The following is a 23,242-nucleotide window of genomic DNA, read 5'->3' as shown; positions in this document are numbered from 1 at the left end:
CAAAAAGCTGACAAAATCGGGGGAAGACAAAATCGGGGGCAGACAAAATCGGGGGCAGACAAAATCGGGGGCAGACAAAATCGGGGGCTGACAAAATCTGGTCAGTACTGTATAAGTTATGAGATTCAAAATTTTGCCACCAGGCGGCGCTAGTGATCATAGAATTTTTGTTTTGAGGATAACTTAGGATCCTGGCCACTTAGAAAGATGGCATCTTCGGCAAAGTTGTTCAGTAGCTCAAGGACTATCATATAAAAGCTATGAGATTCAAAATTTTGCCACCAGGTGGCACTAGTGAGCATGAAACTTTTGTTTTGCGGATATCTCAGCATCCTGAACACTTAGAAAGATGGAATCTTCGGTAAACTTGTTGAGTTGCTCAACTTTGCCCAAGAAGCCATGTCTGTGTAGTCAGGATCCTGATATATCCGCAAAACAAAAGTTTCATGCTCACTAGCGTCGCCTGGTGGCAAAATTTTGAATCTCATAGCTTTTATAATGATAGTCCTTGAGCTGATGAACAACCTTGTCGAAGACGCCACCTTTCTGAATATTCACAATCCAGAGTTATCCGGAAAACAAAAATTATGTACTCACTAGCACCACCTGGTGACAAAATTTTGAATCTCATAACTTTTATAATGATAGCGCTTGAGCTACTGAACAACTTTTCCGAAGACGCCATCTTTCTAAGTGGCTAGGATCCTTAGATAACCGCAAATCAAAAGTTTCATGTTCACTTGCGCCGCCTGGTGGCAAAATTTTGAATCTCATAGCTTTTATAATAATAGTCTTCGAGCTACTGCGGAAGGCGACATCTTTCTCAGTGGCCAGGATCCTGAGATATCCGCAAAACAAACATTCTATGCTCACTAGAACCGTCTGGTGGCAAAATTTCGGATCTCATAACTTTTATAATGATACCGCTTGAGCTTCTGACCAACTTTGCCGAAGGCGTCATCTTTCTAAGTGGGCAGGATCCTGAGCTGTCCGCAAAACAAAAATTCTATGCTCGCTAACGCCACCTAGTGGAAAAATTTCGAATCTCATAACTTTTATAATGATAGCGCTTGAGCTACCGAACAACTTTGCCAAAGACACCATCTTTCTAAGTGGCCAGGATCCTGAGCCATCCGCAAAACAAAAATTCTATGCTCACTAGCGCCGTCTGGTGGCAAAATTTCGAATCTCATAACTTTTATAATGATAGCGCTTGAGCTACAACTTTGCCGAAGACGCTATCTCTCTAAGTGGTCAGGATCCTGAGCTATCTGGCAAACAAATAATTACGCTCACTTGCGCCGCCTAGTGGCCAAATCTCGAATCTCTTGGCTAGAATAATGATAGTCCTTGAGCTACCGAACAACTTTGCCGAAGTCGCTATCTCTCTAAGTGGCCAGGATCCTGAGCTATCCGCAAAACAAAAATTCTATGCTCACTGGCGCCACCTGGTGGAAACATTTCGAATCTCATAACTTTTATAATGATAGCGCTTGAGCTACTGAACAACTTTGCCGAAGACGCCATCTTTCTAAGTGGCCTGGATCCTGAGCTATCCGCAAAACAAAAATTCTATGCTCACTAGCGCCGCCTGGTGGCAAAATTTCGAATCTCATAACTTTTATAATGATAGCGCTTGAGCTACTGAACAACTTTGCCGAAGACGCCATCTTTCTAAGTGGCCAGGATCCTGAGATATCCGCAAAACAAAAGTTTCATGCTCACTAGCGCCGCCTAGTGGCAGAATTCCGCAATTGAATGACCACCATATGTTAGCCCTTGAACTACTGAACAATTTTGCTGAACATCATGATCCTCTATTTTGAATACTTTTTAAGATAATGATCATTTATAAAAACGGTCGCTAATCTGAATTTCGGTCGTAAAAAAGTGGTCGGAAAAAGAACCGTCGGTAAAAAAACGGTCGTAAAAAGAGGTTGGAGTGTACTACAAATTACAATTTTGCTATTGTTAAAATCTAAAACAAGTTCAAATTGATAAATCTATCAGCAATGAGTAAGGGATCAAAATATTTGAAAATATATTAAAGAGAAATTTTGTTATTGACTGTTTAACGATAAACTTGCGACGATCGACGCGCCATCATATTTCATATAACGGAGGGTATTAGAACTAACTTGGAGGTGATGATTTGGAGGTTATTTGGCAATTTGGAGGTTAAAATCCCCTCCAAACACTAGCGATTTTGCGGTGGGATGTGGACGTTTGATGACGAATTAGAGGACTGTTTTTTAATTTAATCCATTCACCAAACAGTGGCTAGATAAAGAAAAAATAATAATTGTAATATTTGAAATTAGCGATTCTTATAAAATTATCTTTATTAGTATTTCAACTATACCTCATCTCCGTCTTCAATACTGAAATATTCTCACACAAATTGAAGACTAACAAGTTCAAGTACACCATCTTTATTGGGAGAACTTGTAAAGAATTACTGGAACAAATTTGTAATGAACAACCTAGAAGAAAATAAAATATACGAAAATCCTGAAAATAATGGTAAATGAGGATTCTGGTAGTCCTGAGAAGATTATCCAGATTATTATTATCCAGGCTGTTCCATCAAGATCACTGATATATTAAAACGAATTGTAGAGTTGACTGAGTGGAAATCTCCTGTACCATTGAACGCACTCAAATATTTTGTTTTACTATATTAACGTTAATATTTATCTAAATGAGCATATTATTCTCTTTTGAGGAATGAAAGATCCAACAAAAAATGTGAGTGAAAGTAAAACAGTTTATTCTATGTCTTGTTAATAAATAAAAAAAAAACAATATTTTCCAAGTCAATAAAGCATTGATTTTTCTTAACTAATTAAACTTTTATTTTGTTTATTTATAAATAAAATAGTTAAGACACAAATACAATATAAAGTTCACATAACTATTTAAAGTTTCATAAAATCTGTTTGATTGTCAGGAAAACTACAAATTTCTTAAAAAAATTGAATTTTATAATATTGATGTTTCGGAGCTGAATCTTCATTTTTAACTTATGTTTAAAAATTCAGACAAAAAAAGTTTGATAAAAACTGTTTGTTAAATTTTTCTACTCTTTTCAACGAAATTATTCAAAATGCTACGTCCACAAGTTGGGACCCCCCCCCTCGTCACACATCGTCACAAAATCGAAAAGACCCCCCTCCCCCCTAAAATGCTACGTCATTTATGGACGACCCCTAATCGTGAAGACAATTTGTGAGAAATTCAAAGATCAGATTGATTTACATGATGAATTTTTTATCGACCTGGGAGAGACGAGGCAACGCTAAATTCTCTGAATAACTGGTGAACTTGGACTCCAAAAATGAATTGCAAAGATTATCATGACGCAATTTCTTATACAGTGACCCCACGCAGTTGAATGACCCACAATTTATGAATCAGCTGATTTAAAAAGACAAAATTATTATCAAACTTGTCACAAAACATCACAGAATTATTTTTACACATAGTTTCTTATCAGTAAAAATAATTTTGTGATGTTTTGTGACAAGTTTAATAATAATTTTGTCTTTTGAAGTCAGCTGATTCATAAATTGTGGGTGATTCAACTGCGTAGGGTCACTGTAGCTGAAGGTAAGCTGAAAAAAAATCTTTGAAAAATTCAAAGAATTTATTGTAGCGAACTAGTTGATTTGAATTTATGTTACGTCCAACGGTCTTCTCTGCCCCCTCTGGCTACGCCCTGGATTGAAGTTGCAAAAACTTGCTTGTCAACACACAGCTAGGTGCTATAAACAAGGTTTGTATACAACTAGACTGACTGGCAGGCAGCTGGTCGAAGCTCGGACCGAGGTGTTGTTTTGACTGTTAATGCGATAACAATACAAAAATTGTGCAGTAAAATATCGCATCGATTTGAAATTTCTCAGATTGAATTCGCGTGTGTGGGCACAAACGTTGAAATAAGAATGGGTGGCAGGCAGGTTTAAATGTTTCATCCTATTGTGTGCTCGCCGAACGTTTCAGTTGTTTTTGTGGTATGCACGTTAGAATGTGGCAGAATTTACGATTTATTATTTTTTGATCATTTGAAATTGTTTACGTTGTATATAACATGTTTGCTGTTGGATAACGTTTCTAAGAAGTTTGTACGAAGATATTATTTATGAACCGGAGGATTTCTGTAGTAGTTTTATGTATTATTTTATTTTAAATTGGCGACGGCATCAGGGCACATTTGGTCTTTATCAAAGTTGCAGATGGACAGTTACCTTAGAGTAGTAGTTTGAAAATGCTACCTTTTTTGAAATTGTCATAATGCGAACATACTCATTTGAATCATTCAAAAGCATAAGTACTTTACGAGTTGATAGCAGGGAGACATGCACGAGTTTGAAGGTATATTTTTTGCTGAATAAATATTTGTCATTCGCAGACATCATCGCGTAAAATTTTGCATCGCCCCTTCCCAATCATCACCCGATAACAAAACATGAACGTTACATTCCGTTTGTCCTCGGTTGCCAACTAGCGTGTCACAACAAATGGCAAACTTCTCCCATTAATGGCAAAGGACACCCGTATCCTGCCATATGTTAGTTATCGGGGACATCGCCTACGTTTCACCCTTGACTGCGAAATTATGTGCTTCGTATGCGGGCTATATGTTGGTATATTAGTACTAGCGTATTGTGGTACCGTAAAACGTGGTGCTGATGATGGCTGATTGCGTTCTAAGATCACTATTTAATGAAGTTTTGAAGTGCAATAAGTGATGAATTATTGCTGAGAGCCAATGTATAGTAAACCTTGAATTAAATCCCAAATCACTTTTGTACTTGTTTAAAAAATACAAAATAGAAATCTTTACGACAGAATGCGGAAATTTCTTTTAAAAAAATAACTATCAAAGTTTTTCCGTTTGACGGTACTGTTGAAAGCAGTCATCTGAGGTGGCATACATTTATTAGCCCCAATAGTAGTTAGTATGTCATCGTCACGGCAAAGCCTTTCTCCTCGCCGTATAACACAGCAGCATCTCTCATTCCACAATAATAAGAATCCGTCATCGTCCGGTTCGTGCAAATGATTGATTTCGTGCCCTTTTTCATGTATGGCCTCATTCACCCCCCCCCCCCTTCCCCTAAACTTACCCTTCCGCTTCGATCCGTTGAGTTGAGGTTTTCCCGCGAGATGCCATTCTCCAGAATGTCCCGGAAGACCTCCTTCAGTAGGTACTCGTTGGCGTCCCGAGACGCCCTCAGCAGTGTGGTGACCGTGGGCACCTGCTCCATGCTCATCCTGAGCGCCCGGATACGAGAACTGAGCGTTGGGCTGAAATTGGAAAAGGGGGAAGATAATAGGGTGAGATTTTGATACGACTTCAATGTGTGGGAAGTTTTTTGACATCGTTAATACCGTTCGATTTTTTATTAACTTTTGGCTTCAAATTCCTATATCGTAATCGGTCATATGACATTCCCACTAGTTTATTATGAATATAAAATCAGAGAGTTTACTTAGTTGGTCGAATAAATATAATGGGTACAAAATTTGATTATTAATCTTGTAAATCTTGCTGATTTTGACTTACAATATGTCTAATTATTTTGTCAATTCCAAACTGCGCTCGTGGGATATAGGATTCAGAATTTTATTTTAAAGATGATTAGGAATCTAGTTTTTGAGTAATTTTTGGAATGGTACAACGTAATACAAAAATAGGACCTTCAAAAAAAAAAAAAAAAAAAGGATTGGGACCGTCATATTCAATTTCCAATAACATTCAAATTTCAACAAAGTTGAACTTCAGATTGTATGATTCAAAGAGGTAACGGCAAACGAGTAGATTGTGCAATATCTGCTTCTCTGCAGTTAACAAATCCTAAAGATTATTATACTCCCCAAAGATCTGAAAAGTGAAAGTTGGCACTGAAGTAACTAGCATTTCACAATCATCTGATCGAACGCGCGACGCGTATCGTCATCGTGTGGTGTCTCGGTGTGAAATGCGAAGCTGCGATGTTGCGACGCAGAGATTCTAAAATTAGCAAACGGGCAACATATGATTCTTGTCAGGTTGCACCACGGTGCACTGTAATTGGGTTGGTTACACCGGCGACTGCCGACTTGGTCCCTATTAATGCGGAACTTCAGTAGGTTGAACGGCAGCGCCACGGTGAAGTGAATGACTTCCGAGATATTTTGCAGCGATGCACAGTGGCCGCACTCCATACCATTGCTGGTCAAAAGTAGATTTCTTACCTAAAACGTTCAAAAATCCTACGACAAAACATGATTTTTTAAGGTGATCAAATAAAAACGATTTAATATTTGTGAAAGATTTGGCTGAAATGATTTGCAATGGCGTGTTTCTTTAATGCATCTATAATGCATTATAGAGCGTTTTCTATATATCTTACACAAAATTTAAAAAGTAACATATTTTTAAGAAGTGTTTTGTCAGACACGATCCAAAACATCTTCAAAGAGTAAGGTTTGTTCTTTCGAATGAGGCTGGTTGAGATTCAATCATGATTTAGTACAGAAACTGCAATCTCGATAGAACTCCATTCACAACATTTGAAAAATTTAAAAGCGTCAGTTTCTGCTGACATCCCTACAGTTCACATTGTGTGAAAAATTGATGTATACATAAATCGATCTGCACCTTTGAGAAATTATTATTCAATACTAAGGAAATATTTGCGAATGAACTTGTTAACCTAATTTTCTTCATAACGAATTTTCTAGCCTCCTAATGGAATACCTATACTGCCCATAAACGCATAATTGTTCCATGTGAATAGAAAATACAGCAAACATGGGACTGACATGCGTTTATGGGCAGTATAAGTAAATGAAATTCGAATTTAATAATACAGTCAACTCTCCATAACTCGATATTGAAGGGTCCATCGAGTTAGGGAGGTATCGAGTTACAGAACACAAAACCAGAGCAACTGCGATCCAAGGGACCATCGAGGTAGCCATGAAAACCAACTTTTACTATGATTCTCTTACTCGATATCGAGATACGGAATATCGAGTAATTGAGAATTAACTGTACACCGTTTTATTCCACAAGAGTTAGTATCCTTTGAGAGACGCGAATTTTGACATCAACTGTAAGGCCGTCTTCAGTGTCGTGTACTAGTCAAGTCTAGTACACGACACTGAAAACAATCTTACAGTTGAGGTCGAAATACACATACACTGAACGAAAGTTCCCGACTTATTTTGAATGATGCATAATTCACTTGTTTGCAAATCTCCATATTCCTTATTTTGAATGACTTGATGGCATATGATGCATCTAGCGTCTATTCAATGAAAATCATCCAATTTTTTGATAATTTTAAATATCTATCCATATGACAAACGTAGTAAAAACATGGCGGCAACAGCGTGGATGATATGGCACTTCTTCGTGAATAGTACAGGTAATTACATATATTGATAACATTATCCAGAATTATCTATGCTTGTTTGCTTCTGTGAGGATCGATTTAACCCAGATTCAATTTGGATCATCAAATTTATGGAGTTTTGGCGTGGCATCTGTTCCTGCAGGAGATTATGATGGACTTATAATAAATTGCATATAATCGAAGTGTTTGATTCGATCTCCATTTATGAATAAAACTTAACATGTTAACGGAATCACCACGATTAGTAATTATTTATTTTAATGTTGTATTCTTTTAAATAAACTATTATAGAGTAGGGGTTGTTTACATTCGCGAATGATTACCATTCATTTTAGTGTCTAAAAATAGGTATGGGGCTCGGATGAGGCAAAAATCATTCAATTTGAGGCGGGGGATTTTGTTCAGTGTATCTGTCAAAGGGCATTAACTCTTGTGGAAATAAATTATATAGTGCAGTAAAATGGGGTGAAGTTAATCACTTTTGAGCGATTCTGTTCTATAAGATCTGGTGAGATGCATGTATTATAATCCAAATATTTTTTTAAACATGTACTGGTAGAATGTTCATCGAATTATACACACGGAATTTTCACAAAATGTTATAATAATAACAAAAACATTTAATGTACATTAGACCTGTTCACTTTTTCAAAAAAGTTCTCCAATTTTCCGTGCCACATCAAATTCTGAACTTATTTATCAAAACAAGTTATCTGTCCAAAAATGAGCCAATTTGATAAAGATTTAGAGGTGTATCAAATCGATTGTATGGTTTTTTCGACCATTCTACCCGAATGCTATCATATAAGCCCAAAATTACTTTGAAAATAATTCAAAAATACCACTAGCCTTTTGCTAACACAATGGCCTATCACTTTGCCGAGAACACTAGGGTGTTTTGACCGCATCATCGTTATGCTTTTACCGTAATTAGTTCGAAAATCTCGAAAAAAGCTATATATTTTTACAGTTTTCCATAAAAATTCCGATAAAAATCTAATTATATTTGGTTTCCAGTTTAACTATCTATTTCTTCTAAATGTTACGAACATATCGTTCATACATCATTTCTATGTAGGAATCGATTTTCTATGTGAAACAATTGATAATGTATCATTCTATACCCTAAAATCTCATAGGGTTGCCAACAGGAATGCAGTCAATGAAAACCGCAGTTACCCATGATTTAGACGTCATATCTTTGAACCCTACAGACAGTCCATGACCATCGGTTCAAAACAGAGTGGATGGTAAGGTTTGGGTCTGAGGATCAGAAGACCCACGGTTCTAATACAAGAGCTAATCTTTTTTTCTTTTTCTCCATACCAATCAAGCTAACGTTTGTATTTATTTGACCTTATTTGGAACATTTTCATAGAGTTTTTTTTATTTAACTCACATGGAATGATGAATCAGCGTAGCAAGAGCCTTGAGAACAAGAGCTCACCCAACGACGCCCAGCAACGAGGAAGAATTTATTGAGTACTAAGTACGTAATGAGTAAACCGGCATCGCATTGAAAACCTAAATGAAGCTATTGCAGCCATTGCACTTATTACCAATCACCGAATTGCACGGACATATAAGCAAATTTCATAACGCTCAAGGGGGTGGCTGAGTGACCTTATTCATACAAAAAGCGATACAAGGGGGTGGGTGCCGAAAATGCCGTTATGAAATATGTGAATGAGCCCTACCCACACATTGTTCAAACCGTTCAAAATACCTTTTTGCTATTACGTTGCATATAAGCCTACTTTATTACAAGGTAATGCACAACATAACGGCCTACTTTTCCTGACAACAAAAACAATGCTGAAAAGTGCTACTTTTCAGCACTCATTTCGGTGCTGAAAAGTAGCACTTTTCAGTTCTGTTTGGAGTGTCACCAACTGTGCGTCTCTTCATACTCATCATATTCCACTAAACAAGTCGGCGATTTATCGTCTCTTTAATACGCCTGTATTTCACGGTTTTTGAACATGGTCATGCATGCTTCTGCTTCTGCAACAATTGGGCGATTAGCATCCGAGTAAAGGGAGATCAGAGAGCCATTCTGATTTAAAAGCAGCTCACCCAGTGTTTGTAAAGGTTGCTGTAGGGTAAATCGCAAACTATCCGGAGCCTAACTTCACGTTTCTTCACGTTTCGTGCAGGCAGCTTGGTACATGAGGATTACCTTAACCCCTCTACCGGCAGCTTCATTTTTTACCGCAAAATTAATATCAAAATCGTTATAATTTTTTTGTTTTCCAATATTTTTGCATATTTTTTTCACAAGTTCTCAAACAACTATTCTAGGTTTAGGATCTGTGTCGATATTAATTATTGGTGATCTGGTTTTAAAGATATTCCGATGTCCCTTGGGGGACCGATATTTTCCATATAAAATGCCTTTGGCGGCCATTTTGTTTTTGATCAATTTATCAAAAAACTAAAATGTGGGCTATATAATGCCAGGTAAAAAGGAGCTTCTCTGAAAAAATCATTCAAATCGGTTCAGTATTCTTTGAGATATCTGAAAATTACGATATGATGTTTTTTGAAGTTTTTAAAATCTTTATTTGGCCAGCGTGGTTCCAGGAACCTAAATGGCCATTACTTAAAGACGGCTGCACCAAATTGCTTCATTTTTTCACAACATACTCTCATTAATGTATTGTTCCGAAGAGTGAACATCCGAATACGATTAAAATTCTGTAGCCTGAGAAATTAACGGGGGGTTCTAGTTACGGGTCGGTCCCCCAAGGAATTTTGGAATATCTTCAAAACCAGATGACCAATGATCAATATCGGCACAGATCCTAAAACTAGAAGAGTTTTTTGAGAGCTTGTAAAAAAATGGTGCAAAAATACTGAAAAACAAAAAAGTTACAACGATTTGAATTTGAATTTTGCGGTAAAAAATGAAGCTGCCAGTAGAGGGGTTAAAAAAGTCGAAAATTGTATGCGGCGTTAAGCCTAGTCTTCGTCGAAATCAGATCAATAGATTCTTGATTGAAGCGTTAAAATTTGTGACTGTCATAATTAAGATCAGGCTGTTGTGTCACAGCCTACCTGATTGAAAACTACTGAGTCTATGCGTCGAATGGAAGGCCATGTGGATACTCTTAAAATAGGATTGTGCAGTTAGAAATAATTCAATAGAACGGCATTTTTTGTAGTTGCAAAAAATGTTGTATGCAACTCGTTGCAAAACTTGATTTTTTCAGCACTCGCTGTATTTATCCAACACGGCCAGCCTCGTTGGATAAATGTACAACTCGTGCTAAAAAAATCATCATTTTGCATCTTGTTGCATAAATAACTATTATGTTTGTCATGTAATACTCAAAATACCAAAATGCCTCTAGTAATGTTCCTTCCCTAATTAGTTATGATATGCTACGATTACTGCTGATTATGTAAAAAAATATCTGTACATGTCTCGAACCGTGAATCTTCTGATCCTTATGCCAAAATCTTACCATCTTCTCTAATTTGAGTCGATGGTGATGGACTGTATGGTCCAAACATTTGACGTCTAAATCATGGGTAACTGTGTTTTCATAGACTACATTCGTGTTGGCAACCCTATGAGGTTTTAGGGTAAAGAGTGATACACTTTCAATTATTGCACATTGAAAGTCGATTCCTACATAAAAATGATGTATGAACGATATGTTCGTTACACTTAGATTAAATAGATAGTTAAATTGGAAACAAAATTTAATAAGATTTTTATCGAAATTTATAAGACAAACTGGAAAAATATATTATTTTTTTCGAGATTGTTAGACTAATTACGTTAAAAGCATAATGAAGAAGGGGTCAAACACCCTAGCGTTTTCGGCAAAGTGATAGGTTATTGTGTTAGCAAAAGGCTAGTGGTATTTTCGAATAATTTTGAATGAAATTTATTGGTTTCAGGAAAGCATTTCGGTGAAAAGATTCAAAAAAACCACAAAATCATTTTGATACACCTCTAAAACTTTACCAAATTGACTCATTTTTGGACAGATAACTTGTTTTGATAAATAAGTTCGGATTTTGTTGTGGCAAGGGTACCTTAGAAAAAGTGAACAGGTCTATTGTACATCAAAAAGTGAAGTTTTTTCATTCCGGGGTGAAATTGATCAATTAATACGATAAGTTTCCAAAATTAAAGAGGTATGCTACTAACTAAATTCGGGGTCACTGAATCTTAAGCAAGTCTTGAAAATCTTACAACTTGGCGATAAAACGGTAAATTTTGGAATTGAACTACAGTCGACTCTCCACAACTCGATATTCTATAACTCGATATACTCTATAACTCGATATACTCTATAACTCGATGGATTTTTCGGTCCCTTCAAATCTCCATATATCGTGCTCTTCACAAGTCGATATCTCCAATAGTCAATGTCACGTGAGAGGTAAATTTCTCTCCATAACTTGATATTTATTTTAAAATTTTTCTTATTAGGGGAAACTTTGTTTGGAGGTGAAAAAATACTTGCAAATTTTAAAAAAAGTTAAAAGCATAAAAATTAAAAAAAAAAATTGTCAGTTAAAAACAACGTGATTTTTCGAGCATTTCTAAAAAAGTTTTCAAACAAGAGTTTTTAAAATACTATCAACAAAGTAATATTACTTTCTCACAGAAGTGATGGTATATATACATTGGAAATACAAAAAAAATTCCTTCGATTTTGGGATTTTTCGTGTTGGTATATTCTATAACTCGATAATTCTATAAGTCGATGGTCCTTTGAATATCGAGTTGTGGAGAGTCGCCTGTATGTGAAATACAGAATTAACCACATTAAACACCTAAATGTAGGCAATTTTTATTGAAATTGGAAATTTATTCACAAAACTAACAATTTTTCCTATGGAAATGAATGCTTATCCACAATGCAAATTTAAATCCGAATACAGAAAACTATTCTGGAATCAATGGGACAGTTTATTTTAATGTTGTTTTTATATGGCCTTGGTAATGATCGATTGTTTGGAGAAGAACCTTTCAACAGTTCATCAAACATTTCCTCAAAAACCTGTTTTTCTAAGGTATAGTTAACTTACATGTCCAGCCAAATTTAAGAAAATCAAAAACAGCTATCAGACAATGCGACAGCACTAAAAATTTTATAATTTAAATCGAATAATAGCTCCCTTGACAGCCTATACATGTGGGTACATGAATGATCAACTACACCCCGAATTACGGTACTAAATTCGGTTTTCATTTACTTATTCATTTTCTTGACCTTTGACCAGCTTTGAGCCACTGTGCGTTGTTATTGTGGCTGAAACGATTCACCACTGACGGTTGGTTCTGTGGTCATATGGAGACAATCTCATTTTGATGGCGGTGGAATTGTGGCTGATGTAATAACCGGCTGCTGGGTGATTAGGTTAGTGTTCACGGAGCCGAAACGAGACCGGACGAATCGGTGGCTGTCGAGATTTCATGCGGTGAATCGAGCTAGGGAACCTGGCACCCACTTCTCGAAAATGTGATGTTGTTACATGCCGTCGTGGGAGTATTTATTGTAATTTAGTTTTTTTTTTTGCATAGCAGCAAGAGTATGGGACAATTCTGTCTTAGTTTAAGGATACAATGTACATGGGTCATTCGATAATAAGTTTCAACAAAACGTGTAATTGACCATCACGGATTTCGTTCAAGTTTTGGTCAATACACACAAAAAGTTCAATCGGAGCACTCTCGGTAAGTAAAACAATCCTCGGTATTGTAAATCTGATTAAAAAATATGATTTTGCTTACATTTTTAAATTTATATCTTCATTATTTTGACAACATACACTTGAAATAGTAATTTCAACATGATATTAGTGAAATTTTATTACGTTTACCTATTTGACACTGACTGCAAAACCTACACATTTTATCGCCCTTTATTTTACTATTAGTATAATCATAATAGAGCGGTTCCACGCCAAATCGGTAAACGATGAAACTCGACTACCTTGGATTCAAATGGAATTTTGCACATAGTTTCGATATAATAGAATAAGTTTTTTCCACTGGTGGAGAGACCATTTAAAATCAAGAGTAACTTCTGATAAGGGCGTAAGTATTTTTAGCATCACCATTTAAAAAAAAATGTACCTCGGAAACCGTTTGTTATAGAGAAAAAGTGTCTGAGGAGGGATGGTAGACAATCAAACAGGCTTTGTAAAAAAATATACACTGAAAAAAAATACTTTTATTTTCATGAAAAAATCGAAATTAAGCCTTAAAACACAAATTGCAAAAAATAGGTATCTTCGATTTTTTGCCACCTTTTTTCTGTAAAATTTCAATGTAAAACCAGATGTTTTAAGCACAGTTTCAACATGGTGTAATCTAAAATAAAAAAGTTTTTCTAAGAGCAACTTTTGGTGCATTTCTGAAAATTCAATTTCTGGCCGTAGAAAAGACGTTTTGATGCTGTAATATGATTCTTCACCCAAAAACAACTCAAAATGCTAATAACAATGATCTTCTTAAAACTAGCCGTTTTCAAGATATTTAGGATTCAATTATATTAATATCATAAAACTTAAGAAAATGCGCCCGTTTCATAAGTTACTCCAGATGCTCCACCAACAATGTTACGTTTATCTCTTTCCACATTAATATCCCATGTTTTAAGGGCAGTTTCAACATGGTGCAATTTAAAATAAAAAAGTTTTTCTAAGGGCAACTTTTGGTGTATTTCTGAAAATTCAATTTCTGGTTATAGAAAAGGCGTTTTGATGCTGCAATATGATTCTTTATCCAAAAACAATTCAAAATTCTAATATCAATGATCTTCCTATAAGTAACCGCTTCAAGATATTTGGGATTGGATTATATTGTGTTTGAAGGTTTAATTTCGATTTTTTCATGAAAATAAAAGTATTTTTTTTTCAGTGTATATTTTTTTTACAAAGACTATTTGATTGTCTACCATCCCTCCTCAGACACTATTTCTCTATAACAAACGGTTTCCGAGGTAAATTTTTTTTTAAATGGTGGTGCCAAAAATACATACGCCCTAATAAGAAGTTACTCTCGATTCTAAACGATCCCCAATTATATGAGATAATTTTCGTCTCATATACTTAATACATCTGCGCAGTTTCATCCAAATCGGAATGGTACATGTCAGATTTCAGCTTTTTATGGACGATTTTGCGTGGAACCGCTCAATACAGTCGACTCCTCATATCTTGATTATGATTTGATCGGATCCTTCATTATGCATACAATTTTTCTCTTCATCTTCCTTATCTCGATATCGTCATACCTTGTAGTGTACTTGGTGATTTTTTTTTTCATATTTTTTCTCTGCAAGTATGTCAATACAGTGGGGATTCGCTGGTTGAAACACGACTGCCTTCCATCTAGCGAATGCCACCCGTTAGTTGGAACGACTGACAGCTGGTGAAAATGCTCCAGACTGACGCATCTTGAGTGCAAATCGTCACGAAACACACATGTATGCCTATTATCAAAAGTTACTAGACCAGATATTTTTGAATCAAATAATTTGCGGTGTGCTTGTTTATTATTTTCCTGATAACGGAGTGTTTTTTTAATCTAGTATAATTACTAAATTATTCTTGGGCTTATTGTTGGGCTAGCAGTGTTGGCAGCAGCGTGTTACTAACAATCTAAAGGTTTTTTTTTTGTTCAATTCCGGAACCATGCTGATGTCTTTTTTGTAATTTTTTTTGGTCGGCTAGTCAGTTGACACCGATAAGTTGCCAGCCTTTCCAGTCAAGCTCAACGTGTTCAACGAAAACAAAACGCCGCTAGAGAGAAACGGCAAAGATTTTTCGTTGCGACTTGGGGCTTGGTTGATAGTAGTTGAGTGTCGTTGGTCGCGTTGAGCTAAAGCAGTGACGGAAAACTTATTTTGTTCGTCATCGTCCCAGATATTCTGTCAAATCTGGCGACTAATAACAACCATTTTTTTGTCTCGATCTCTCCCTATCTCGATTGTCTCTTCGATATCGAAATGTCGACTGTATATCATGAAATTCATCAACATTTGGAGGATACTTGACTCTGTTCATTCAAATATCGAGATAGAGAGGTAAACAGGAAACTAAAGCAGATCTAGACTAACATTTGAAAACGCCGTATGGAACAAATATACACTAAACACAAATCTGAACTTGAATATCATTTGACATGATAAAACTCTATTTAATTACTCCAGGAGTTTCTCTAGAAACACCTCCAGGGATTCCTTTTACGATTTCGTCAGGACTTCTTCCAGAGGTTCTTCTGGAGATTCCTCCAGAAATCTTTCTTTCAGAGATTTTTCCAGGTGTTTCTCGAGGAATCCGGTGATTTCTTCATCGATTATTCCAGAGATTTCTCTAGGGATTCTTCAGCAAAGTCTTTATAGTGAAGAAATTCTCCAGGGATTTCTCAAAATAATTTTTCAGAGGCTCCGCCAAGGCTTCCTCTTAGAAAATCTTCTTAAAAATTACTTCTCAGATTTCACCAGCAGAATTTCTCCATGGGTTACTCCAAAAAAATTCTATCTTTGGGTTCCTCCCAAAATTGTTTCATTTTTTTACAGGAATTCTTTCGAGATTTCCCCGGGTATTCCTTCAAAGACTCCGATAAGAATCTCTCCAGTGATTCTTTCAGCCCCAGACAACCAAAATGTACGTATAATGAATTCATCTTTTGCGTTATGCGATGCTTATACGTGCAACGGTTCCGTATAAGATGTCGTCAAAAGGCCATATGCGTACAAAAGTGGAGGCGATATACCTATGTGCATATTTTATATGATGAAAGTTGACATGCAATGTCGTCCATACAACGAATTTTTTAGGTCCAAAAATATTTTTTTTGATTTTTTTTATTTCGTTTTAAATAGTCTAGTATGCTCATATTTTGAAGTGATAAATGAGTTTTAATCTCAAAATAGATTATATTTGTTTTATTGGGAGTAGTTAAAAGAAATAAAACGGAATTATACAGAGTTTTTTTTAATTAAATACAATTGATCTCACACCAAACCGCTTATGAGAAAATGAACTCCGTCTAACAATCCGATGGATTTTTAATGGTTGGAAAGATATCACAATAATATTTTATTTCTTATTTGGTCAAAGCCAATCTTAACAGGTGTCTGGAAAGGGTCAGTATTATGTTTATAAAAAAAAATCGTGGTTTTTTTTATCATGCATCATTATTTTTATTATTGCTATATATCCTAAAACGTAGTATCTGCACATGAATATTTACATTATTTTTGGGCTTTACTGAATAAATTGAATATTTTTGGTTCATCCTCTGAATTGGTATACCGTTTGGCAGCAATTTGTGTATCACTAATAGGCATAAAACAATGATATTTTGGGTACCAGGGACAGTTTTAACCTTATCAAACAATTCCATCAATTCCATTGACATTTTAACATACTGTTCATTAGATATATAACAGAAATTTAATTTGGTGATACATGTATCAGCTTGTTTCACTGCCCAGTCGAATAGTTCTCGCAGAGTTGCAATTGTGTTTCCATAGTCTTTTGCAAGACTTGCTCTTTTTGCCATTCGCTTGAGAGTGCCACCAATAGCGTCACAGGGGCCTTTGCCGTCGTTTTTTCTTAGGCGGACTTCTGTGGAGCCTGATCACTAAGCGACATGACTCACAAATATGCATAGTTTCATCAAGCTGATGACTATATCCCATAGCACGTATGTGTTCGATCATTGTTGGTGACAAGTTTCGCAACTGGCTACGCCTGAACTTAGGATTGTTTATACCGGCGCAACATCTCGAAATTTTAATGCGCGATAAATCTTGTTGATCCATCTTTAACTTCTTTTCACAAATGACTTAGATAAAATGAAAACAGTTTTATTGACATCAAGCTTAAATAGTTATATGCATAGGTAGAACGACAATTATAAGTTAAATACCTATCTTTCTATACACTCACGCGGTGATTGTTGAGTAACTAAGGTCGTTAACGGACATTTTAGGTAGATAACAATACAAACATTATTTCTTATTCATCTGGCTTGTAACGCAGGTACGCTTAGTAGTATTTTCTAGAAGAAAATTTAATGGCGTATGGATCAGGTTATTCCTTTTCAATGTTTGCAATCTTTCGAACCATAAAAATCCGTCGGATTGTTAGACGGAGTTGATTTTCTCATAGGCAGAGGCGAAATCCATAGATTGCCTTCATTTAAAAAACATAATCACTGCATAATTCCGTTTTTTAACTATTCTCAATAAAAAATACAATTTATTTCTGATTCAAACTCATTTATCACTTGAAAACACGATCATATTTGACGGTTTAAATCAAAATCTTTGAAAAAAAAATTCAGTTTTGGACTTTTTTTCTAAAACGTCAGGAAATTTCACGATAGCCCCCATACAACACTTTTTTGTAGGTCTTACCGTTTTCGAGTTATACGGGTTTATAAGAAAAAGTAAAAAAAAACTTTGGGGCTTAAAAAATTCGATGTTAGAAAAACTTTTTTACCTAAAATATGCGCAATTTGCAATGTATGGACGACTTTTAGTAAATTTAATTACGAAACTTTTTGCTTAAGGATGATCGAAATCTGAAATGGCCGTTTTTTTAAATCGACTTTAAAGTTTTGAATATTTTTTTTTTTCAGTGTAGAAAATGTGTTTTTATTTTTTCAATATTTTTCTCTAAAACGTCAGGAAATTTCACGACAGTCCCCCATACACCACTTTTTTGTAGGTCTTACCGTTTTCGAGTTATACGGGTTTATAAAAAAAAAGTAAAAAAAAACTTTGACCCTTTCCATATGTTAGTCTAGATCGATTTTGAAAAACAAAGTATGTAAAGTATCTTAGTTTCACATAGTCTTCACACCCAGAAAGTTTCATTGAATTCTGAAGGGGTGCTGCCAATCCCTTTGTCGAGTTGGCGTGAAATCCGTCACGTACTTTGTACGTGTATACGGAAAGAAACAAAAAGCACTGATGAACTCGGAAAATAGCGCTTTATGCGAGGAAACCCGTCACTCAAACAATTTCCGACACCTTTTTGTGCGGGTGTGATGTTATTTGTACAAGTAAACGAGTTTTCACGTTAATTCTTATGCGACTTCTGGTTGCCTGGGGCGACTTAGCCAGAGATTCCTACAGGGATTCACTCGGAGGTTCCTTTAGAGATTTTTCTAGGGATTTCTCTATGTTTTTTTGAATGTTCTTCTAAGGATTGCACCAGGAATCTCTCCAGGTTATTTTTTCAGTAATTATCCAGGTATCTCTCCAAACAAAAATTTCAGGAGAGGAGTTTCTGGAGAATGCTTGTAGAATCCCAGGAAGAACTCTTGAGGATACTTCAGATGTAAGTACTGAAAGAATTCATGAGAAATCCCCGGAGTAATTTCTAGAGGAATGCTTGGAGGAATCCCCGGATTTTTTTTATGGTCATAATAATTCTCCTGAGAAATTTCTGGGTAAATCCTTGGAGGATTACCTGAACAGTTCTTGGAGTAATTCTTGTAGCGATTTCGCTAAAGGTATATCTGGGATTATTCCCGGGGGAAACTCTTGAGGAATTCGTGATGTAATTACTTGTATAAACCCTGGAAGAATTCCTAGTGGAATCCTTAAAGCTATCTCCAGAATAATTTCTGGAGGGATTTTGAGAGGACTATTTGGGGAAAACTCTGTAAGTTGGCTCTATGGAGGAATTTACGGAGAAATCTGGAGAAATATCTTAAACTATCCTAGAAGGAGTAGTCCTAGTGTAACCCCTGTAGAAATTTCTAGAGAATTTTCGGAGAAATCCTAGGAGCAGTCTTTGACACAAATTCTGGAGAAATCTTTGAAGAAATATTGTGTGAAATCGCTTGAAAAATCCCTGTAGGCAGCCGCTGGAAGAATTCTTGGAGAAATTCCGATAGGATGCGTTCCTGCAGAAACTTCTTAAGAATCCTTTAGACGTATGCTTGAAGAAATTTTTCTGGAAGAATCTCTGGAGTAAGCCTTGGTGAAATCTGTGGAGTAACTCCTAGTAAAATTCGTAGAAAAATTGCTTAAAGTTCTTCTGGAGCCATATCTGAACCGGTCTGTGAAAATCTGGTTGTCGTTAAAATATCTTCTTGGAGGAATTTAGATTATCTTGGAGAAATTTCTGATATCATTCCTGAAGAAATTTTCTAAACAATCCTGGAGAAACCTGTGGACGAGACTTTGGAGTATTTTTTTTTTTCTTTCAACAATGTTCATATTCGTTAAAGTGACCAAGGTCTGAAGCCCAATAATTCAGTTTGTATGCGCTAGGTGTGTTGGTGATGAAATTGAGAGTTATTTGAAGCTGCCCTGTCAACGATGTTTTATTAATTGGTGAACACGTTTCACGCTTCTATTTTGAAATAGCGATATATGTTTACACATATATTTTTTGCCAACGGTGTGTATTCATTCAAAAGACAATTATTGTTTTTTTTTTAATTTCTTTATTAGTATCATTCCAAACATTACATTCATTATTTCTTATATCTAGGTGTTCTGTGTTATTAGGCAACACTATCATCCTAATTTGGTAAAACAAATCTAAGATTTTATTAACATTTTGTTAACAACATATTACATTTCATTTGCCGTAGCAGTTCAGAATTTTTGCAGGTGAGTTGATTTCACCTGCTTATAAGAGAAAAAAAAAACGCTTTGAATATACTTAACCTAACTTAACCTAAACATATAACGCATTAATCGTGGCAATAGAAGATTGTAACGATTTTTGCCTGAAATTATTGATTATTTTATTTGACATTTGTTCCAATGTTTCAACATTGGATATTCTATGTAACTCATTGGTACTATACCAGGGAGGAAGCCTCAGAATCATTTTCAAAATTTTATTTTGAATTCTCTGCAGAGCTTTCTTCTTGGTATTACAACAGCTAGTCCATATTGGTACAGCATACAACATGGCTGGCCTGAAAATTTGTTTGAATATCAAAAGCTTGTTCTTAAGACAAAGTTTTGATTTTCTATTAACAAGGGGATAGAGACATTTAACATATTTGTTACATTTGGCTTGAGAGCCCTCAATGTGATTTTTGAAAGTTAAATTCTTATCTAGCATGAGCCCTAGATACTTAACTTCATCTGACCAATTTATTGGAACCCCTCTCATCGTGACAACATGTCTACTTGAAGGTTTCAAATAAAGAGCTTTTGGTTTATGTGGGAATATTATTAGTTGAGTTTTGGAAGCATTAGGAGAAATCTTCCATTTTTGCAAGTATGAAGAAAAAATATCCAAACTTTTTTGCAATCGACTACAGATGACACGCAGGCTTCGTCCTTTGGCGGAGAGGCCTGTGTCATCCGCAAACAAAGATTTTTGTCATCCCTGAGGTAACTCAGGTAAGTCAGATGTGAAAATATTGTATAATATTGGTCCCAAAATACTGCCTTGGGGAACACCAGCTCTTACAGGAAGTCTTTCAGATCTGGATTTCTGATAATTAACCTGAAGTGTACGTTTTGACAGATAACTTTGAATTATTCTAACAATGTATGTTGGAAAATTAAATTTTTTCAATTTTACAATCAAACCTTCATGCCAAACACTGTCGAATGCTTTTTCTATCCCAAGTAACACCGAAAACATAAATCCAAATTTAAAAATACACAGTTTGTCCTACAATGATTGCTAGAAAGTTTTTGAAACATGTCATGTCTCACGTAAGTCGCTATTTTGTTTTGTTAAACCTTTCAATATTGAACTTGAGTGGAGATGTTCTACTAAGGCATATAATTTGTTTTGCAATACAAATCTACCATTTTGCTGAAAATGTTCTAATTATGTTTACTATGTTTCAACCATATTATGTTTTATATTTGTCTTCTTATGTTTATCAAAACATGTGTTTGGTTTGTCTTATTTCGGTTGGTTTAGACATGTACGACAAATGAACAGTCTCAATATGTCATATTCATGTTACATGTATGTCATAATATACTCTTTTCAAACATGTTCTGAATAACCAAATTATGTTTATTTTCAGTCAAATATAAGTTTTTCTAGTTGTCTATAAAACAAATGCAACAAAAGTGACATTTAATACTTTTGATAGCATGGATGATACACTGCCGGCTAAGAAATTTGCCATATGGTGTCCACTGAATACTTTTAAGCAAATGTTTTGAGTAAATTATTATTTTGAAGGTATGCTCTTAATGCCGATTTATCAATTTATATGAATGAATAGAGTGTGGTGGTTGTTTGCCACTGTTTAGTACGAAAAAAGTTCAATGGAATTACCTAACTCGCTTACAGTTGTGTTCATGCAGGGCTTACGTGTTTGTAGTCAAGTGATTTATCAAACTTATATTGTTCATTTTGTTGAGGAATAGATTCTCATGCACATTTTGAACGTGGAAAAATAAATACTCACACGTCAGTTTCTATGGCACTTTAATAGAAGCACGCAACTTGCATTCAATGTACAATCCAACATGTTGCGTTACATGTGCGTTACTTGTTGGTTTTGTTAGCTACGACGCCATCCAATATATGGCAAACATAGTGGGAGAATATTTTGGTGGGACAATATTTTTTAGGTGTGAGTCTATTGGAGGGCAAAATCCTCAATATCACACTGTAAATTTATGATCACACTAGTTGTCCCTGAAAACTTTTCACTGCCTTGAATGAAACAATGGCAAATGATTGGCAATGATATTTTTGTCTTTTCCCAAAACACTCGTCATGCAGTGTGTCTAAGGGGACCATCTTTAATTTTTGAATTTAATTTTGAATATTTACCATAACGATGAGATTTTTGTTCTGAAGCTTTGAAAAAAGCAATAATAGTTCAGTAAAAGTTCAGTGTAGTATTAGAAAACAAAATAATGAACTAATTTTCAAAATGTGATGATTCCTTTTTGGAAATAATTACTTGGCTTGATGTCGAAAAATGTATATTGAACGATTTATAAGGGCGAATTGATTTTTTCGAAGTAAAAGTGCATATTTCACCATAATTTTTGATTCGCATATTAATTTAGTGTTAAATAAAAGTTATGCAATCAAAAATGAAGGCTTGTCAATGTTTGCACTTTTATATTTTTCATTGTCGACCATCCAATGCATTTCCACTATCAAATGTTCTCAGTATTTTGTTGCGTATTTGGTTTGTTGGACAAAGTATGATACATAATTATGTATACCTAAACCCATATGATACATAATTTTGACAACAAAAATATGTTGCACAAGCTCCACCTTCTGCGCTTTTCCAGTCATATATAAGTATGAATTCCAGTTTTTTCGCTATGAAACAGAACATTCTCATTAGTCATATTGAAGTCATTGTGATGTATATGAGACATGTTGTGTTACTTGGGATGTCTAGAAGAGCAAGACCAGTAGAGTAGCCTTCAGATTTGTTGGAACGGATCAAATTTGTTACACGTAAAAGTTGATGACAATTATTGGTTCGACACTCCAATTGCCGGCGTACTATAAATCATGTATTACTTTGAAAGGTTCGATATAAAAAATGTCGACGTGTTCTTTATATCAGTCAGATGCGAATTTAACTCTTATTTTAAGAATCGAATTAATTACCAAACGTATGATTGACCGCCCGCAGTTGCTACTCCGATTGCAAGAACAGCTGTACTTAAACAGGGAACCAACAGACGCTACTCTGGATCAGTATCATCCTCAATGTGTAAATACTGGTGCTCTTATTATTATAATAAACAATACCGGCGACGCACAGTGGGACGGAATCAAAAAAAGTGGGACATGTGGGTTTGCGCCAAAACTATCGGTTTTAGCGTTTTGGTGTCTTCTGCAATGTTTCTTCTTTTTAAGAGTACTTTATTATAGAA

General features: G+C 35.3%; 1 protein-coding gene across 3 annotated transcripts in view; it reads right to left on the bottom strand.

The window, feature by feature from the left end:
* Window positions 1-23,242, bottom strand: part of LOC5574708 — a 212,707-nt gene that overhangs the window by 41,912 nt on the left and 147,553 nt on the right. For all 3 annotated transcript variants that reach the window (XM_021841543.1, XM_021841542.1, XM_001661558.2), the window contains exon 4: window positions 5,130-5,310. In XM_021841543.1, coding sequence (XP_021697235.1) covers window positions 5,130-5,310 — 181 coding nt within the window. The remainder of the gene's footprint in view (window positions 1-5,129; window positions 5,311-23,242) is intronic.

This window comes from Aedes aegypti, chromosome 2 (assembly GCF_002204515.2).
Source record: "Aedes aegypti strain LVP_AGWG chromosome 2, AaegL5.0 Primary Assembly, whole genome shotgun sequence".
Lineage (NCBI taxonomy): Eukaryota > Metazoa > Arthropoda > Insecta > Diptera > Culicidae > Aedes > Aedes aegypti.
Note: the sequence above shows the minus strand (reverse complement) of the source record. Positions and strands in the feature narration are given on the sequence as shown.